The 18,610-nt window shown below is 47.6% G+C and overlaps 1 protein-coding gene across 6 annotated transcripts in view; it reads right to left on the reverse strand.

Moving 5' to 3' along the window:
- The window catches only part of CTPS2 (CTP synthase 2), a 2,467,148-nt gene that overhangs the window by 333,806 nt on the left and 2,114,732 nt on the right, over positions 1 to 18,610 (reverse strand). For all 6 annotated transcript variants that reach the window (XM_069636801.1, XM_069636799.1, XM_069636802.1 and 3 more), the window contains one exon: positions 18,310 to 18,454. In XM_069636801.1, coding sequence (XP_069492902.1) covers positions 18,310 to 18,454 — 145 coding nt within the window. The remainder of the gene's footprint in view (positions 1 to 18,309; positions 18,455 to 18,610) is intronic.

An 18,610-nucleotide genomic window follows, 5' to 3' on the forward strand; every position in this document is an offset into this window, starting at 1 on the left:
CAGGGGCAGTGGCACATACCCTCAGGTCCACCATGGTCCATGGAGGCACTTGTATTAGCCATGTAGCGTTCCGAGACATGGAATGAAGCAGCTCACAGGGACAGACAGCAAGGGATAGACTCGGGTGCAGTGCATTTAATTTCCAAGTAGAAATTGATACATGCACTGGCTACTTTATTTTGGTCATGGTGGTACAGGACTTGTTCTGAAGTCAGACCTTGCTATATGCGTCTGTCTGCTTACACAGGGAACATAGCATGTTGTGTGAATCGTGACACATTGGTGTTCCATTTGCCACGCACCCACCAGTGCCTGACTTACTGACTTACTGCATTGACTATGTATGAACCATCAGAGGGGTAATGTTACGCATGGGTATGAAGCATCCACACACGTTTGTCTGTTTGTAGTGTATTTTGTTACTTTGGGGCATATTTGGTGGTGTGTTTGTGTGTTTTGGGCACACACAGTTTATTAACTGTGGCTCTCTTTGCAGCATTGAAATGCTCCTGTTACCGGACCTGACAGTGCGCAGGCCAGCACTCACCCCAGAGATAAGTTTCTCTTTGACTTACATTTGAGTAATTTGGTGCTATGTGCATGTGAACAAGTTTGATCTAATTGTGTATGTGTTAATGTGTGTACTACATTTTGGTGCATTCCCTACTTTCCCGGGTCAATCCTACTCCCCTCTCCTGCCCCTCATTCCGGTTATCCAGTATGCCAATGCCTGTCCCGACTGCATATCCCTGACCCTCCTTCCCCACCAGGGTCTCAGAGGCCTGCTTGAGTTAGACCTTGCAGGCACCCAGACCACGGTGGGGGTGGTTGTTTATTGCCACTCCTGCACCTGTACACGGGAGCTGTGTCAGTAGACATCCGTTTGTGGTGCATCATTCTATGTTATGTGCCACACATGGTTCAGATCCTGTTGTGACATTGTTTTACTGTGCTACCTTGGTTGTTAACATCATTGTGGTAGTACTTGGCCTTTGTGGCGTACTGCTACTTCAAGTCATCTACTGGAGGCTGTTCTGGTTTGTTTTACTGACTGCAGGCTATTTGCTTGGCTTCTGTGTTGTCCTGCTTTGAGTTCTGTTGGATTTTGTGCTTTTGCAAATCTAGGTGGACTCTGAGGGTGCTGGCAACTTTTTACACACAAGGTGGGAGATGGTGAGGGGGGGAAGGGTGATCCTGTGGCCCGGTGGAATTCAAGGATGTCGGATGAATAACCCAGATGCAGTTGTTCAGTGGGTCGTGGTGATTTGTGAGGGAGGGGGGTGTTTTGTTGTTGATAGTTGCCTTGCCCTACAGTGTGATGGGCACCCTGAAATTGTAATTGTGCTTTCCTATTTACATGATGTATTCTGCTGATCAATGCCTGTTCATGTGTTGTGTTTACCTTTCAGGTGTGAGGGGATAGTTGTGATTTGACATGCTGGGGTATACACATGGTGAATGTTCACATGTGATGTGTAGAGGACACTGATGGTCACTTGATTTCACATGCATATGTTGAGTGCATGTCCCTACTGACCCACACACTCGCACTATGATCCACTACATGTACAATGATCCTGCACACTACTGGGGGTGCATAGAGTAGCTGCCCGCCAGAGCGGTCAAGGGAGCAGAAGCGTGACTTGAGCACTCCGAATGTGCGCTTTACTATGGCCCTGGTTGCAATATGGGCCGCGTTGTATCTTACCTGGGGTGGTGTGGTGGGGTTCTGGATTGGCTTCATCATGTGGTTGCTCAGAGGGTAGGCACTGTACCCTGGAGAGGTGATAATGGTTGTGATTATTGGGGTTTGTGTATGTGTGTGTGTGTGTGACATGCATGCATGTGCACGGGAATTTGTACTCACCTAGGAGCAATGTGTCGCCATGCTGCCCAGCTTCCAGGGCCCGGCTCAGGGTGGACATTCTGTATATGAAACTGTCATGGGTGCAGCCATGGTAGTTTGCATAGACAGAGGTGAGGATTCCCTTTGCATCGCATACCACCTGTACATTGATGGAATGCCAGTGCTTGCGGTTTCGGTAGATGTGCTCAGTGGCCCTAGGTGGACGTAGGACCACATGGGTGCAATCTATGGCACCGAGCACTTTGGGGAAGTGTGCCACCCTGTAAAAGTCCTGGACAACGGCCTGCCTTTCTGCGGGTGTTCTGGGCATGTATATGTGCCTGCGGACTGAGGGGCGCGCTGTCATGATTGCCAATACCTGGTGTAGGCAGCGTGACTGCCTGGCCTGTGAGACCCCCCCCACTATGGCAGTAGTCCGCTGAAAAGACCCAGTGGCCAAAAAATGCAGGACATTGAGCACCTTCTCCAAGGGGCTCAATGCTTGGGAGCAGAGGGTGGGGGATGTTAGGTCATCTTCCCACTCCCTGACCAGGTCTAGGATGATATGGGGTGGAAACCTATACCTGCCATAGACCTGGTCACCGGGCATCCCAAAAAGGCTTGTCCGTGGTGAAAAAATGCGTGCCCTGGCTATTCTCCTCCTCGTGCGGTGTCCCACGATCAGTGCTGCGACAAATGGGGCATTCATCGTAGCTGTATGTACGTGTTTGTTGTTTGCGCGCACTTTTATGCTGTGCGCGGGGATGCTTCTGCCTGCCTTCCTGAGGCGGACGCGTTGACGCCTGTGCGCGTCTTTTGCCGTGCGCAGGTTTCCCGTATTCAAATCCATGAATACGGGTTGTTCGTGTGCGTGTGGGCGTTCGTCTAGTTCCCTGCAGTACTTCCCCAGTTATGCCTTCTTTTTCACGCGTTATTCCTCATTCCGCGTGTTACGCCCACTGTTCCACCCACTTTTGTTGTGTGCGCTGCGCTATGTGCGCTTTTGCTGTGCGCTTAGCGCACGCTGTTTGGAGACGTGTGCGCCAGCGTGCGCCATGTACGGGTTTGGCGCACAACCAATGGGAAAGTAGCGCAGCGCCTTCCTTGAATCGCACGCGTGAGCGTGCACTTGCTTTCTCCCACTTGCGCCTCCTTGCGCCTGCTTGCGCTGGGATTTTCGGCGCACGTTTGGTCCATTAATCGGCCCCTAAATTGGGAGGACACTTTAGGTGTCTCCCAGGGGTGAAACAAACCGTCAAAGCCCTTACTTTAACACAAACGCTTGCTCAAATGCTAATCATAGCCATATGGTAATTTAAACCCAGACACTTAACTTCCCCAGCATGGGGTCTGGTATGGATTCACATGCTCATGAATATGCCTCATCGTCAGGTTGGGAATCCTCAGTTAAAGAAAAAACAGTTTCACTTTCACTTAAAAACTGTATTTCTCCTCTAAACCAATCACTGCCCTCTGGGTCATACTGCCCCCATCCAATGACAGTCCTCTCACTAAGTCCCTCCCATGGAATCCATCTTCAGATTTTGACAGCACACTTCAGTGTTGGGAGTCCTCGAGTCTGCTCTCCCAGCTATTTGTATGTTTTTTCATGTTTGCGACAGACAAGGTTCTATTTTTGTTTAAAAGAGGCCTGTGTGATCTTTTGTTCATCTGCCGACAGTGGGGACTCATTGTTGGTGTAGTTCCGCGCCCCTCCAGAGCAAAGATCCATCAAAGATTCTACAAGGTCTCTTGGGCCTACTTCGCGCCCTCCGACCATGATGGAGGAGCAGAAGGAGGGAAGGTCCCTCTTCAGGCCCTGCACCAAATGAGGGCTACGGAATGTGTTTGTGGAGGACAAGGACCTGCAATGCCTCTACTGCCTGCACCTGGACCACAAGGAAGTAGAGTGCGAGATATGCCTCGCTTTCTCCAAGAAAACGACGAAGGACAGGCATAGTAGGCTGGCGGCATGGCTAAAAGCCAAGGCCTCTGACCCGTGCTCCGATCAGGGTCATGCCTCACCCGGGACCGGCCGGTCTGAGAAGCGGTCTTGTATGTCCTTTGAGGGTGCCTCATCCGTGGGGGCCCAAGATAAGGCCAAGAGCTGCAAGTCAGAGTCCACCAGGTTCGCCGCGGCAGCAGGTCCCAAAGTGGATAGGGCGCAATCAACATCACCTTCTGCTCCATTGCCAGCCTACAATTAAGCTCCTCTTCAAAGAGGAAGTCATCTACCACGGCTAAACTTTGTGAGAAGTCAGAGAAGTGGAGGACAAATGAGAATAAAGCTGCGCAGTCCAAGCAGGCGCAACTGGCATAGGTGAAGACATCGTCTACGGCCCCGTCGATGACTACTACTACCACGAGGCTACGGGTGCTGATCCTACGGGGGTAGCTTCCACCGTTCAGAAAGCTTCTCTGCCCCCAAGGTGCGACACCACTGCAGTGACTTTGGTGAAGTCTGTAGGCATGCCTGAAGGGGTGAAACCGGCTCAGGACCCGGTTCAAGGCCCTCAGGGGGGAAAATAGTGGGGGGTGAGGAGGCCCCGTAACAGCCCTCCCAGGCCATCGTACAAACCATGGAGGTCTCATCCACGGATGACAAAGATCAAAAGTCCTTGCATACGGTCCACGAGGACACTGAAGATTAGGAAAGACGGCGATGATGGCACAGGGTCTAGTCCTGTTCTGTCTTCTCAACAGAGGAACATTTACTTGAATATTCTGTCGACTCTACACACCTTGGCATCAGAGATCCAGATGAGGATGCCTCCAGTTCTGGTACCTGTGGCACCCCAGGTCTCAGATCAGCCTCCAGCGAAGAAGAGGAAGCATCATCTGATGCCGCCATTTCAGACTTCTTCACCACGTCTGGTCCCTTCTCCCCTAGCCGACCCACACAACGGATGATAATGAAGACATTGTCGCAGCGGACAGTGAATCTCCACATTTGAATGCACCACATAGGGTGTCCACACTGGATGAGGTGGGATCCTTCCACTGCATGATCGCCAGGGCCTCCACGCTATACCGGCTGTTGCCCGAGGAAACCAAGAGGGAGGGCTTATTGTATCAAAGGCGCGAGGCCATGAGGAAGACGATCATAGAGATGCCTTTCCTGGAAGATGTTTGGGAGGAGGGCCTGGCCCTCATGAAGAAACCATGCACGGCTCAAGACAAACGGGATAGGCTGGAGAAGAAATATAGGGTGCCGGACTCCCCACCCAAGTACCTGAGTTCGCAGCCATAGCCGGACTTGGCGGTGTGGGCAGCTGCGAGGAAATGGTTGGCTCACCCGTCCTTGTCGTCTTTGGTCCCTCCAGACAGCAAGGGGAAACGGATGGACGCCACAGGAAAGAAGATGATTTACACCGTGGCATCCACTATTAAGGCGGCCAACAAACTGGTGATCCTGGCAAGGTACGACAGAGAATTGTGGTACAAGTTGGGGCCGATTATAAGAAGATGGCAGCTGGTGCTCTCTTCCAGGAAGGGGAAGTGGCATCAGATCACGCCATCACAGTGGCTTTGGACCTCACCAGCACAGGGTTTGGGCAAATGGGCAATGTTGTCTGCCTTTGTCGACGAGGTTGGATGAAAGCCACAAATTTCCGTCAGGAGGTCCAAGTGAAGGGGCTGGCCTGCCCTTCGACAGAAAGAATCTGTTTGGGAATGCCGTCGACAAGTCCATCCAGGCCAGAAAAACGGATACAGAGATGGCCTGTTCCTTGGGCACTCTCCAGCAGCACCGCTCGTTTTCTTTTGGCTCCTCCAGGGGAAAGTCGAGCAGGTCTTCAAAAGGGTTCTCCTCATCGTACCGACAGCCTTCTAGATCCTAAACTCAAGAAGCCTACAGAGGCAGTTCCTAGGCCTATGGTAGCAGAGGACAGCATCGCCCGCAGGGCAGAACACCGGCGCCCAAGCAAGCCTGAACCAACCGGGTCATTGGGCCCCCACTCGTGCACCCCAGTGGGAGGCCAGCTGACAAGGTTCATCAGCGAGTGGAGAAAGATCAGGACTGACAGATGGGTGCTGGACACTCTCGCCCAAGGTCACACCCTGGAGTTCCAAAGCAGGTGTCTGCCAATCCCTCCGGTTCCCCGTCAGGAGCAGCACATGCCTCAGCTTCTGGAAGAGGTACGAGCCATGCTGCAAAAAGGGGCAACATAGCTGATTCCCCAACGACTTTGGAGCTCCGGAGTCTATTCCAGATACTTTCTAGTCAGAAAGAAGACAGGGGGCTGGAGGCCTATACTAGACCTACCACGTCTGAACAAATACCTAAAGTCCCAAAAGTTCAGCATGGTCATGTTGCAATATGTGCTCGGCCAACTGGAAAAAGGAGACTTCTTGATGTCGTTGGACCTGGAGGACGCCGATTTCCACATCCCCATTACCAAGAAACATCGGAAGTTTCTATGTTTCGTAGTGCAGGGACGGCACTACCAGTTCAAAGCCTTTCCTTTTGGCTTGAAGTCGGCCCCCTGAGTGTTCATGAAATACTTGGCGCCAGTGGCAACCCAACTGCATCTAAAGGGCATACATGTATACCCGTACCTGGACGCCTGGCTAATTTGCGCCCGTTCGAGGGAGCTGGCCATTGTACACACAGAGATGACCGCCCAGCTACTGATGGATCTGGGATTCTCCGGCAACTATCCGAAGTCCTGCTTAACGCCATCGCAGAACATGCTGTTCATAGGTGTCAGCCTCAATACAGTGTCTTGCCTGGCGTCGCCCTCGGAGGAGAGGCTAGCAGCCATTCAAGGAAAGGTGCAATGGCTATCGTCCACGAAGATGGCCACATTGCGGGCCATTAATTTGTTAATAGGCATGATGTCATCCTGCATCTACCTCGTCTGTCTCTGCAGGCTGCAGATGCTACCCCTTCGGGAATTCCTGGATTCCCGTTGGATACTGGTGTCCAGAAGCTTCATGGACAAGATATCTCTCAACGAAGAGTTCCATCGGGTGATAGGATGGTGGGGCGTCCGCTCCAACATCGCCCAAGGCACAGGGTTTCAAAACCCCACATACCCTTCAGACGGTCACCACGGATGCCTCCCTGGTGGGTTAGGGAGCACACACTGGATGTCTGCACTCCAGAGGCCTGTGGCTGCTGGAGAAGGAACGTCATATCAACTTCCTAGAGCTACGGGCAGTGTTCTGGCCCGTCAAGTCGTTCCTCCCGTCTCTGAAAGGCAAGGTGGTGAGGATCTTCACAGACAACACACCACCATGTTTTACATCAGGAAGCAGGGGAGCCCCTGAACCCCGACGGTCTCCAAGGAAGTGCCAGACTTGTGGTGCTGGGCCGTCAGACATGGGATGTTTCTCGTTCCTCTCCACCTGGAAGGAGTCAAGAACACCATTGCAGACTCCCTTAGCAGGGAACTGTGCTCCTGCCATGAGTGGGAGCATCGTCAGGATCAGGTGGACCGCCTATTCGTCAAATGGGGCAGAACCCAGATCAATCTGTTTGCGACTGCGACGAACTCCAAATGCCAGAAGTTTGCCAGCAGATTCTACCAGCCGAGGAGCCTGGGGGATGCGTTATCCTTCCGGTAGAAAGGGCTGTTTCTGAACGTGTTTGCTCCATTCCCTCTCCTGCTACGAGTCATCAACATACTCAGACAGTGTCAATGCAAGATGATACTCATCTTCCTGGTGTGGCCGAGGCAGATTTGGTATCCAGACCTTCTCAGCCCGTCCGCATCGCCTCCAGTCAAGCTGCCAGTGGTTGCGGATCTTCTCACCAGAGAAGGAGGTACAATCCTTCATCACAACCAAGGATCGCTGAACATGAGGGCTTGGCTCCTGCAGCCCTAGAATTTGGAGGGTATGAGATGCCAGCGGACTGCAGGGAGATCCTAGCCAAGGCCAGGGCGTCCTCGACATTGAAGTGCTACAGTCACAAGTGCAAGCATTTTGCTACATGGTGCCAGTCACAGAAGGTTATCCCTCTGAGGGTCACGGCCCCACATATTCTTCTGTATTTGCTATCCTCGGCCAAGGCCGACTGGCGCATGCCTCCATCAAGGTACATCTGACGGCCATCTCCTGCTACACTAGGTCACCAGGAAGATCTTCACTTTGGTCCCACTGACTCATCAAGCATGGAGTTTTTCGAAGGACTTTTCCGATCTTTCCCACCGGTGAAGGCTCCTGCCCCGGCGTGAGAACTCAATGTGGTTCTGACGAGGCTCATGGGGGGCCCCTTCAAGCCTTTGCATCAGGCACCACTCAAGTGGGTAGATGAGATCCAGGCCCTATCCTGCAAGCAACCGTACCTGACGTCCCACGAATTGAGGGTGGGGCTGCGTACACACCCCTCTTTCATGCTGAAGGTTCCGTCGGAATTCCACTTCAATGAGCCTCTGGTGTTACCTGTATTTTTTTCCCCAAAACCTTTGTTGCCTGTGTAAAGGACCTTGCACTCACTAGAGGTTTCTCGTGCCCTGAAGTTCTATGTCACACGCACAAAGAGTTTTCGGAAGACTTCAACAACTGTTTGTGAACTCTGGTCCTGTGAACCATAGGAAGGCCTTGTCTAAGGCTTCCATTTCAAGGTGGCTCTCCGGTTGCATCACGTACTGTCATCGGTTGGCAAACCGACCGCCACCCGGCCGTCAGAGAGCCCACTCCACCAGAGCGATTGCTGCGATGACGATGTTTCTGTCTGGTGTGCCCCTGCTGGACACCTGTAGGGCTGCTACGTGGAGGCCTATGCACACCTTCACAAAGTTCTACTGCGTCGACAGGGATTCAAGGGAGGAGTCCAGATTCGGCCAAGCAGTGCTGCGCAACCTGTTCGCTTGAGGTGAGCCTATTCCAGAGTTTATTGCTTCTGTTGAGCCTTGCCACCTCCTGTGGTTGTCTAATGTTGTACTGCTATGTATTCATTATTCATTAGCATGTGAATCCATACCAGGCCACATGCTGGAGAAAGTTTAAGTTACTTACCTGTAACTATTGTTCTCCAGCATGGGTCTGGAATGGATTCACATGTGAACCCTCCCCCGGACCCTTCTGCGTCTCTTCTCGGTCATAATGCCACTTTACGTGCTTACCAAATCTGTAGATGGCTGCCAGAGGAGAGTTTTAGCGAGAGGACTGTCATTGGATGGGGGTATTATGACCCAGAAGACAGTGATTGGTTTAGAGGAGAAATACAGTTTTTAAGTGAAAATGAAACGGTTTTATTTTTTTTACCAAGGATTCCCAGCCTGATGACGGGGAATATTCATCTGCATGTGAATCCATGCCAGACCTATGCTGGAGAACAATAGTTACCGGTAAGTAACTTAAACCTTACCCTTACTCTACACCTACCTAGGTTGTGCCTAACCCCAATGCAACCTCAACATCTCCATTCCTCCCCAACCACCCTAAACCCTTCTGTAAGACTAACACAAACCCTTAATCTATTAACCCTAGGCTTACCACTGCCCCTACACTAACTTAACCTGACCCTTACTCTACACTAACCCCTAACCAAACCCCAACATTATCCACCCCCCACAACCAACCTGATCATAACCCTTACCCTAATTCTAACCAAAATCTTTATTATATCCCTAACCCCAACCCTAACCATAAACCAGGCAAACAAAAACCATCCACATCATCTTTACCACTCTTAACCCTAATGCATACCTTAACAGCACACCACTTTAGGATGCTTTTCATCTGCATTTCTTGACTACATTTTGCTTGCCAAATTGTTCTCTGTGGAGGTATTTTCACCATGACTTTTTCACTGGAATTTTAGTTGGTTGCATTTTCACTGGATACCCTATAAACATTAAAGTAGCTAAACCTATGTAATGGAACCTTTATAGAGCAACCGAACATTATTGTATCCACAGATTGTACAGGAAGCTGACATAGATAGGTAATCGTTTTGTCACAACTATTGCACTCCAGCAACCACGTTGCATGACTTTAACAAATGCAGCATTTCTTGTCAGTATTAGGAGAGAACAGCACATCATTGTTTAGAGGCAGGCAGATTAAATTATAGTAAGTGACTATGCCACCTTTCAGTGGTCATATCAAATACTAGTTTTTAGTGACAGGGAAAACGGTTTGTAATTGTTGGTTGACAGGAGATTATGTTCAGTGGGATTTATTACAAGTACGGCGGTGCAGGGAAAACAGCGATAATGTTACCACTACATTACCGTCGTATTACGGCAATACTGTATGGCAATTTTGGTGGTGAGGTGGAGGAAAAACTTCAAGTAAAATGCTGGAGGTAATTCCTCTGCCTTACCCCCCAAAAACGGCAAAATTGGCAGTGGGATTTCTGACATACAACCACTTGTAATCTGGTGCTAATTTCGCTGGACCAAGTGGCGGTAACGGTAATTCCGTTTCGCCATATTCCAGAGGATTTACCACTGCAATACCGCCAAACTTGTAATGAGACCTGATGTCTGTAACTGAGTGTGTTGTATTTTAGTGGCCATACCAAAAACAATTTGCATAGAAAGGATTTTATATTTCTTGGTAGTCCAAAGGAGAATATATTCAGTGTCTGTAACAGAGTTTGTTGTCATTTAGCGATCATACAACATACAAGTCACAGAGTTAATGTCTTATATTTCTTTGTAGGTAGAAAGAGATTATATTTGGTGGCTGCAATTGAGTGCATTCCTTTTAGTGACCACAACACTTACTAGTTGCAGAGGAAAAGTCTCTTGGTGGGCCCGATAATATATTCATTAGCTGTAACTGAGTGTGTTGTCTTTTAGTGGCCAGACTAAAGACTAGCTTCAGAGAAAAAGTCTTATATTTTTTGGGAAGCAGGAGAACATTATATGTAGTGCCTGTAGCAGAGAGTGTTGTCTCCTAATGACCATAAGAAACAAAACCCGCAGGTAAAGTGTCTACTATTTCTTAATATGCTGAAGGATACTATATTCAATGTCTGTAGCTGAGTGCATTATTTTTCAGTAGCCATGCCAAATACAAGTTGCAGAGAAATTAAAGGTCTTTAATTCTCAGTAGGCAGGAGGAGCTTGTATTGAGTGTCAATAACTGAGTGCATTGTGTCTTTGTGGCCATACTGAACAAATGTTGCCAGGATGATAAGGTTATCCCTAGTCTCTATATCTCAGTATGTTGTCTTTTTGTGGCCCTTCCAAATACAATTCGTAGAGAAAAAATCTTTCCTGTTAGAAATATTTTCTTCATTGACTGCAACTGAATATGAAATGTCCCATTGTCTTGTGGGTATGTAGAAGTGACCATTTGATAGTGCCAAAATGTCCAGACCCCCTCAAAATTCGAAAAGGGGAGAGCATTAAGAGGAGGTTCAGCATACTGTTTCACGTTTAGAAGGAGAGTAAAGATACAGATTGACATGTTCAATGAGCTGGCAGGAACATATGCAGAGGTGCAGGTTGGGGGTTGCTCCTGGTCGCCTCCACCACTGCCTAAATCCAGTTAGGATGAGTCTGAGGATAAGTCTGAGGATAAGAATTATGATGAAGTTGATAACCTGATAAAGGTAGTAACCCAGCAGAGTCCGGGCTGTAGCACATGATTGTGGAAATAAGTAATGCAGAATAGAAGTAGGGGAGGATAATTCTACAGTCTCGCAGGCAACGTGCAAGACGACACAGAGCAACACAGGTTCGATCCTCGGGTCCGCGCTTAGAAACCTATGGGTATTAAGCACATTATAAATAACCTATCGTTTCATATGACACAGTTAGGAGTGAAGGAAAAAGCTACCCTTTTTTTTAAATCGGCCTATTGCAAAGCTTTAGTCATAGCACCCACTCTGCCACCTCCACTGGCACATTCATGGCCAGAAGAGTGCAGGAGGACACAACTTCTTTATCCACCAAAAAGTCCAAAGTTTTGGGATTTGTCATACTGCAGAATAAAGAGCAGCAGCATCTCACCACCTGCACTCTAAACAATAAAACTGTGTGCTGTGGAAAATATGCACCATGTTGGGAAGCACATCTCTGCAGTGTCGTATGATGCAAGACTAAGCACAGGACAGGTATGAATCAAGAAGACCTCTATTTCAGCCCACTTACTATCAGCAGCCAATCTCATTGCCGCCCCCAGTCTGTAGGGCTACTCCAGAAAATGTTGCTGCCGTTGTCCCATAGCTCTACTTACTAACTGCAGCTGAGATGACTAGCTAGCTAATGACGGACAACCCCCTTGAGTTCCTTGACAATAAGAGCTCAACAATCCATGCCTTGCTCGATCCATCTTCTGCCTTCAACTCTTCCAACCATGTCACTCTCTTCAGTAGTCCTGAAACAACTTTTGGATAAATAACTGTGCCCTTAAGTGGATCTCTCATTTTCCTAAGGACAAAGAGGTTCAGGTGAGGTCTAGCCCCTTTTTTGTACTACTCTTCCATGCCTAACTGCAGGGTTCTGCAGAGTTCCATCATATCTCCCAGACTCTAAAACATATATATTGCTCCTCTCTTTGTTCTCATCACCCCTTCCTTTGGCTTCTTTCAGCCCTATGCCGACGAGACACAGATTTTCTTTCAGAGCTGAGGGTAAACCCCTTAGTAACTTCCACAGAAATCATACCTTAACTCAGCAAAATCCCGATCTGGATGCTTGAGCACATTCTATGTCTCAAGGCAAGGTAAAAGTGAAATCATTTATGTGGGCTCCCCAATTACCCACTCTCTGCCTTTTTGCCTAGCCCCCCTCTATGGGTCCCACACCCGCTATGGCCCTCTGAGCTATGAGCCTGTGTGTAATCTTTGACAGCTCCCTCTCCTTTGCCCCCAAACCTTCCAGCTTTTAGAAAAGTCAATTTTCCAACTCTATATTTTGAAACACATCCTTCCATTCTTAAATATACCCCATGAAGTGGCAGTAACAAGACCCTTGGATCTTTGTAAACTTGACTACTGTAACTCCCCCTACCTACGTCTCCATAAACACAGTATCCACCTTCTCCTGATCATCTACAACAAATCAGCAAGGGTTGTCCTTGGCCTCAGATCCCATCACCAGATCACACAATCCTGCATGCACTGAGCTCTCATGTTGAGGCCCAGATCTACTTGAAGCTCTTTGCATCTATCACCGATTATATGGGGGGCAAGACCTGGGGTACGCTCCAGCATCAGGGAACCAAGTATTGCCCACCTAAGTCTCTGAGATAGCCCTCTTTGAGATCTTCTGTGGTTTATTCTGCACTTCAGGAAATGGAAAGATGGTGACAGAACTGTAAGCGCTGCAGAGGCCCATCCTGAGGGTACAGTCACTCCTATTCCCCATGGATCCTCTGCACAGGTGAACAGGGAAAGGCCATTACTCTTGGACCCCGGCCCTGGGGGTGGACAAGCAAGGGAGGATCACCTGGGTGGAGGGTCTGTGGGAACTGGGAGTGGGATGCCCTTTGGGGAGACATGGTACCCCCCTTTTCTAATTATGACCAAACCAACCCTTCCCCCATCTTCATGGGGTATTGCAAACCAACACCCTCAAATGCTTCATACATGACTACAAAAAGTACTGAGAGAAGGAGGAGACAACCATGTGCAGTGAAGACTAATTACTTTCACCACTTAGGTACTAACACGAAGAAGAGGCCTGCTGAGAGCAGTAGAGGTCAGGCATGTCCCCTTAATGATGGACAGGCAGGGCTAATAATGAACCTGCAACTGCAGCCTGTTAAGAGGCTGCAGGTGTATAAAAAGCCCCACTAAATGAGTGTGAGAGGGGGAGTTGTGAGAAGAACAGTGGCAGTGAAACTTCAGCAGCAGCAGAGAGGCCAAGAAGAACAGCGAGGAGCTGTTTGTGTGAAGCGTGCTTAGGGTTCAGGGAAGAGCAGCCTGGGAGCTGGGGCTCTGTGGAACCAAAAGAAGCTGGAAAGGGGAGCCGTGCTGAACGGCTGCCCTTTTTTGTATTGTTCTAGATGCTCGTTCTCCTGGGCCCAGAAGCCAACTGAGGGGCAGGAGGTGGAACGTTGAAGCAAAGACCAGAAGGCCTGTAGATTTGTGCTGCAGGAACTTGTATCAAAAGAACCAGTGAGTTTCTATACAAACAGAAACCCGATATGGGAGTGTTTGAAGATACGCGCAGGGATATCTTGTAGCAGAGTGGTCGCGTGAATGGTGACATGTTTTCAAAGGCCTGTGAGTGGAATATTTGTAAACCAGGGAACAATAGGACTTGTTACCTTGTGAATTAGAATGAATACTTTGTTACAGAGCGGTCTCGTGCAGACCAGACGAAAGCACGTTGTTGAAAGTCTCCAAATGCTGGGCATATTTCAAGACACATTACAAAGACTGATTACAGCGTAAAATGAATTCAAAGCGGCCTTAAAGTTTTTACATTTTCTTGAATGCCGTACGGAAAACAATATTTAAACAATGAATTTGCACAATACTGTCATTTTCAACCAAAACATTTTGTGGTACAAAGATCAACTATATGCAGAGGGGGTATGTGGGGTCCAGAACATTAAGAAAATTGTGAAACAACATCATATTAATACAGTAATAAAATTATGTCTTGGGGAAGGCAACCCTGAAGTTGGAACAGTTTATTGTTTTGAGGACAGAGCCTCAGGATATTTTTTGTTTTGGAACTTGGGGAAGGGAACGCAATTGTTAGTCAATTCTATATTACTTTGGACTTAAGGCAATCCTAAGACTTTTGTAAGAACTGTTTTATACTTGGGGAAGGGAGCTGAAAGAAAGCTGCCAAGCTGAACTAAGCTCAGAACATTATTTTGAAGACTGTTTTGTTGTTTGCTGACATCCCTACACGTTGTATAAGAAGAGTTGTGAGGGCAACTATAGGTTTTTGACACAGCTAGATTCCTAAATTGAACTTGTGGACTTTGACTTTACTTAGTTTTGGTTTGATAGGGAAGTCCCACCATATAGGGCAAGATGGGCGTTTTTCCATCCTGACATTTAAGTTAATAAAAAAGCTTATTTTGAATCGGCTGTCTGTGTCCTACTCCAAGATGCCCTCACAGTACCTTTGTATCTGTGCACTTATCCACTTTAACTCCCCTCTCAATTACTTGTACTGACTGCGGTTATAGTTGGTCCCTACTGAATGAACAATACATTACTAAATAAATGTCATTAGCATGTGTCCTATTACTATGTTGCTGAGTCCTATTGCCACTAATTTACAACCACAGTAATGCGCAGTGAGCCACTTTTCAACAGGGTATATAATAGTAGCCTTGACAATTATTTCAGTTCTCCCTGTGAAACCAAAGTTGAAAAAATTAGCATTTACTACAGTGGCAGCCTACCACTTTAGGCGGTAGGGGAGCAGCCACCTTGCCTGAGTAGCAGGTCACTTTTGCCTGTGTGCTAGGGAGAAAACCCTGGTATGCCCTTGTTTGGTTTGGTCGCTCCTGTCTATTAGGCACATCCATTTACACCCCTCGAGTTCAAAAACTCATCATCCACCATTGATTCTTTGCTAAATCTATTCCATCCTAATGATGAGAGCACAACAGCCAGGAACACATGCCATGAGCTTCAAAAGCAATAACTTGCTGTGTTGCATCTCCATATCTACAAAAAGTATAACCTTAACTGTTTCCTAACGCTTTTCAAAGATAGCAAACATCTAAGCAGTTGATTTAGAAAATACACCATCAGCCGCAGGCCACCAATGACAACTAGATGACAAATTTTCAAAACTAACCCAGTAGGCTGCTAAAACACAAGTTTATATAACTAGCCTGCTGTGTAATATCTCCCTACATCCTCTTCAAAGTTTTTCATTTCTGGGTTCTACCATATTCTGCCCGGAATTCAGTGAGGGCTTTATGCACTTTTCCACTGTCTCCTCTTTATCAAACAGACATTGCCCGGTCTTGCATCCATGATACAAGAGTGACTAACGAAAAGGGGGGCCCATTCTTAGTTGGCAGAGTTGTGCATAACACACAGCAAAATACAAATATGTACAGTTAAGAAAAGGTGTATCATCCTTCAACATTTTCTTCCATCTGAACTATGTGACATTGACACAGAAAATTATTTTTGCAGATTACAACCATGTAGGACATATTTTGGTCCATTAATTTGATTCTGTTGTGGGCCTGCTCCGTTCACTCCAATTATAACCTTAACTCCTTTCACACTTTTTCACTCCCTCTTCAATTCTGCAGAAAGTGATAAAACAAAATGCATTCTGCAACTCTTTGTGACCCCATCATACACTTGGACAGCCAGCCCTGCAATATTTGGGGACTTTCCTACCTATTCCAAGGCTAGTCACTCCAACAGCCCGCTACTCTTACCCAACCATTCCCCTAAAAAGTGGAAGCGTAGAGCTTGTTCCTCTCCATGGCATCCATCACTGCCATTTAGCTCCCCTTGTCTGATGGTCACCTGGCAATACAGGTAGTAAGTAGCAGCATAGCACATCAGTTCATTCCTCCATGCGTGTCCAAACAGCAACACGGTCCTGCTGGTGGATGGTGCCTCTGGTACCGACTGCAGAGAGAGCAGAGGTACTTATGAAGGAATTTGGTGGGGAGACCAAGAGCTGCTTGTGTCAGTGTGTTTGATACCGGAGACAGGCAGCTGTGTCCTCTTTGCCTTCTCCAGCCCTGGAGTGTGCGGTGAAGAAGGGCCACTAGAAGCTGGCCTTTGTGCAGGACTAGTCAGGTCATACTTCCATTCATGTGGTGGTGCATTGAAGTGGTCCCAAGTCAAACCTTCTTTGGTGTACCCCACTTCACTGGTGTGCTACATGTTTTGCACATGATAATGCTGTCTTGCCTCTTCACTGCCTTTTCCTCTAACAACCTAAAAGGCTCCCAAGCAAATAACACAGTGGGCAATGTCCAGGTCCGGGTGGTCCCCTGTCCCCTATGACATTTGACAAGGGATGCCGGTGTCTTTTGCTCACTTCCGCAAGAACATGAAGAGTTGCAGATTCCTCTGCCTCATCCTTTCTACTGGGGGACCACCTCTGTCTCCTCCATTTCTTGCATCTCTTTCGTCACCTGCATCACCACCTTGGTCATTGCCGCATCTGATGCCACTGCTATACCCCCCCCACCCCCCATCTCCTCTATAACTCCACAGTTGTTAAAGGCATTGTTCAGCAACAAAGATAGTTGTTTCCCAACTACAATGCCCCTCTTATGTATTAGGTTAATTGCCATTCCGTCAGTCATATCTAACACCTGGAATAAGAACTCATTAACTAACTCAGCCTTCTCCCCTTCCACTCCAATGCATCCTCGTATAGCATTGGCAAACCCTCCATTGCTGTAAGGCCTGCACCCCCTTCTTCATCTACTCCCTCTGCAGCAGTGGCAAACACTCCGCCAGCCCGAGGAAATATTTGATTTGGCTATGGGTGTCTTGTCCCTTCACAGCCCACAACCACAAGAGGCGCATACTTCTTCTCAGAGCCCTCCTCTTGAAAATCACTGCAATATGCTCATCCCTAAAGAAGCCATGCTTTTCTTCCTCAACCAAATACATGCCCGGCTTCATCATTTCAATTCCTTTCTTCAAAGGAAGGACCAATACACTAGACAATGATAAAAAACACAAAAACAAATGGATTCTCTGAAAGGTCTCAGGCCCACAAAATATGTTGACTAAAACAGGAAGGCTTCTAAGGTTCACACACAAATGGGAAGGTTATTCAGGTTTCACAAACAAGCAAGAATACAAAATGGAACAGTTTAAGTGTTTTTTTCTGTTTGGGGGGCCAATTGCAAGGTTAATGGAAGAACTCGAACAATGCCTACTAAAATAAACAAATTAAACACACAGACAAATGGCATCGGGAATATTAAAGGAAAAGGGGTTTGTTTTTTATGTTTTGAGGTTATCACAAAAGGGGAAACGTACCACTGGAAGGGCGGAGAAACACTGTGAAGTGAATGAAAGTAAGGGTAAGAAGGAAAGTCAACAAAGGGACCTAATAAATACAAAAACAGGCAAAAGTGGGAAAACGAGAACCAAATCTCACTCAAATATAAGCACTGTCAAGAAAGATCACCAGATTCCTTCAAAATCTACCAAAACTCTTTAAAATACATGGTATGGGTTTGCCCTGTAAACCTCTACACCTGCAGTCTAAATATAACCCACAAAGAAAAAATGAAGTGATTTGGTCCTCATGCACACCTCTAAAACCTCCCAGAGCACACTTCATCCAGCTGGGTGACTTGGTGGTTCCGACTGGTTGGCCCAAAAAAGAAACTTCCATCCGATCCCACAAGATGGGTCTGGGACCATTACTGGCTGCCAGTGAGTGCTGTAGAAACTCAGAATACCAAGGTGCATATTCAGGTGGAGCAACGAGCTGGGCCGGATCGATGTTTGGAGCACCTTATTAACTGCATGACTATTGCAAGCCCTCGCACAAAAGACATTATTAAATTACAAGCAAAACTTCCAGTGCACTCTCCATTTAGCTTAACATGGGCACTTTATTTGCTAGCAATTAAAGGAGGATCACCTTTGAGATAACTTGCATCCACTCTTTAAATATGGGCCGAGCTTCCCAGTCGCTGCCATTAGGAGACCAAGGTAAGGAGGTGAGGGCTTCATAGGTCTCGAAGAAAACTCTGGATGAAACTGTACACCAACAAAATATGGATGATCTAAAAAGGAAGGCATACAAATGACAGTTAATTAAATAATGCAAATGGAAGAGCATGGAATATTGGTGAACGTGTACTATAGCAAAAGGACGGTTACATAACTACTCATTAAACCAGTATTGTCACTCCTCTTCAACACATTCATAAATCAGTCCT

Source organism: Ambystoma mexicanum, chromosome 7p, assembly GCF_040938575.1.
Source record: "Ambystoma mexicanum isolate Mex_15411 chromosome 7p, UKY_AmexF1_1, whole genome shotgun sequence".
Lineage (NCBI taxonomy): Eukaryota > Metazoa > Chordata > Amphibia > Caudata > Ambystomatidae > Ambystoma > Ambystoma mexicanum.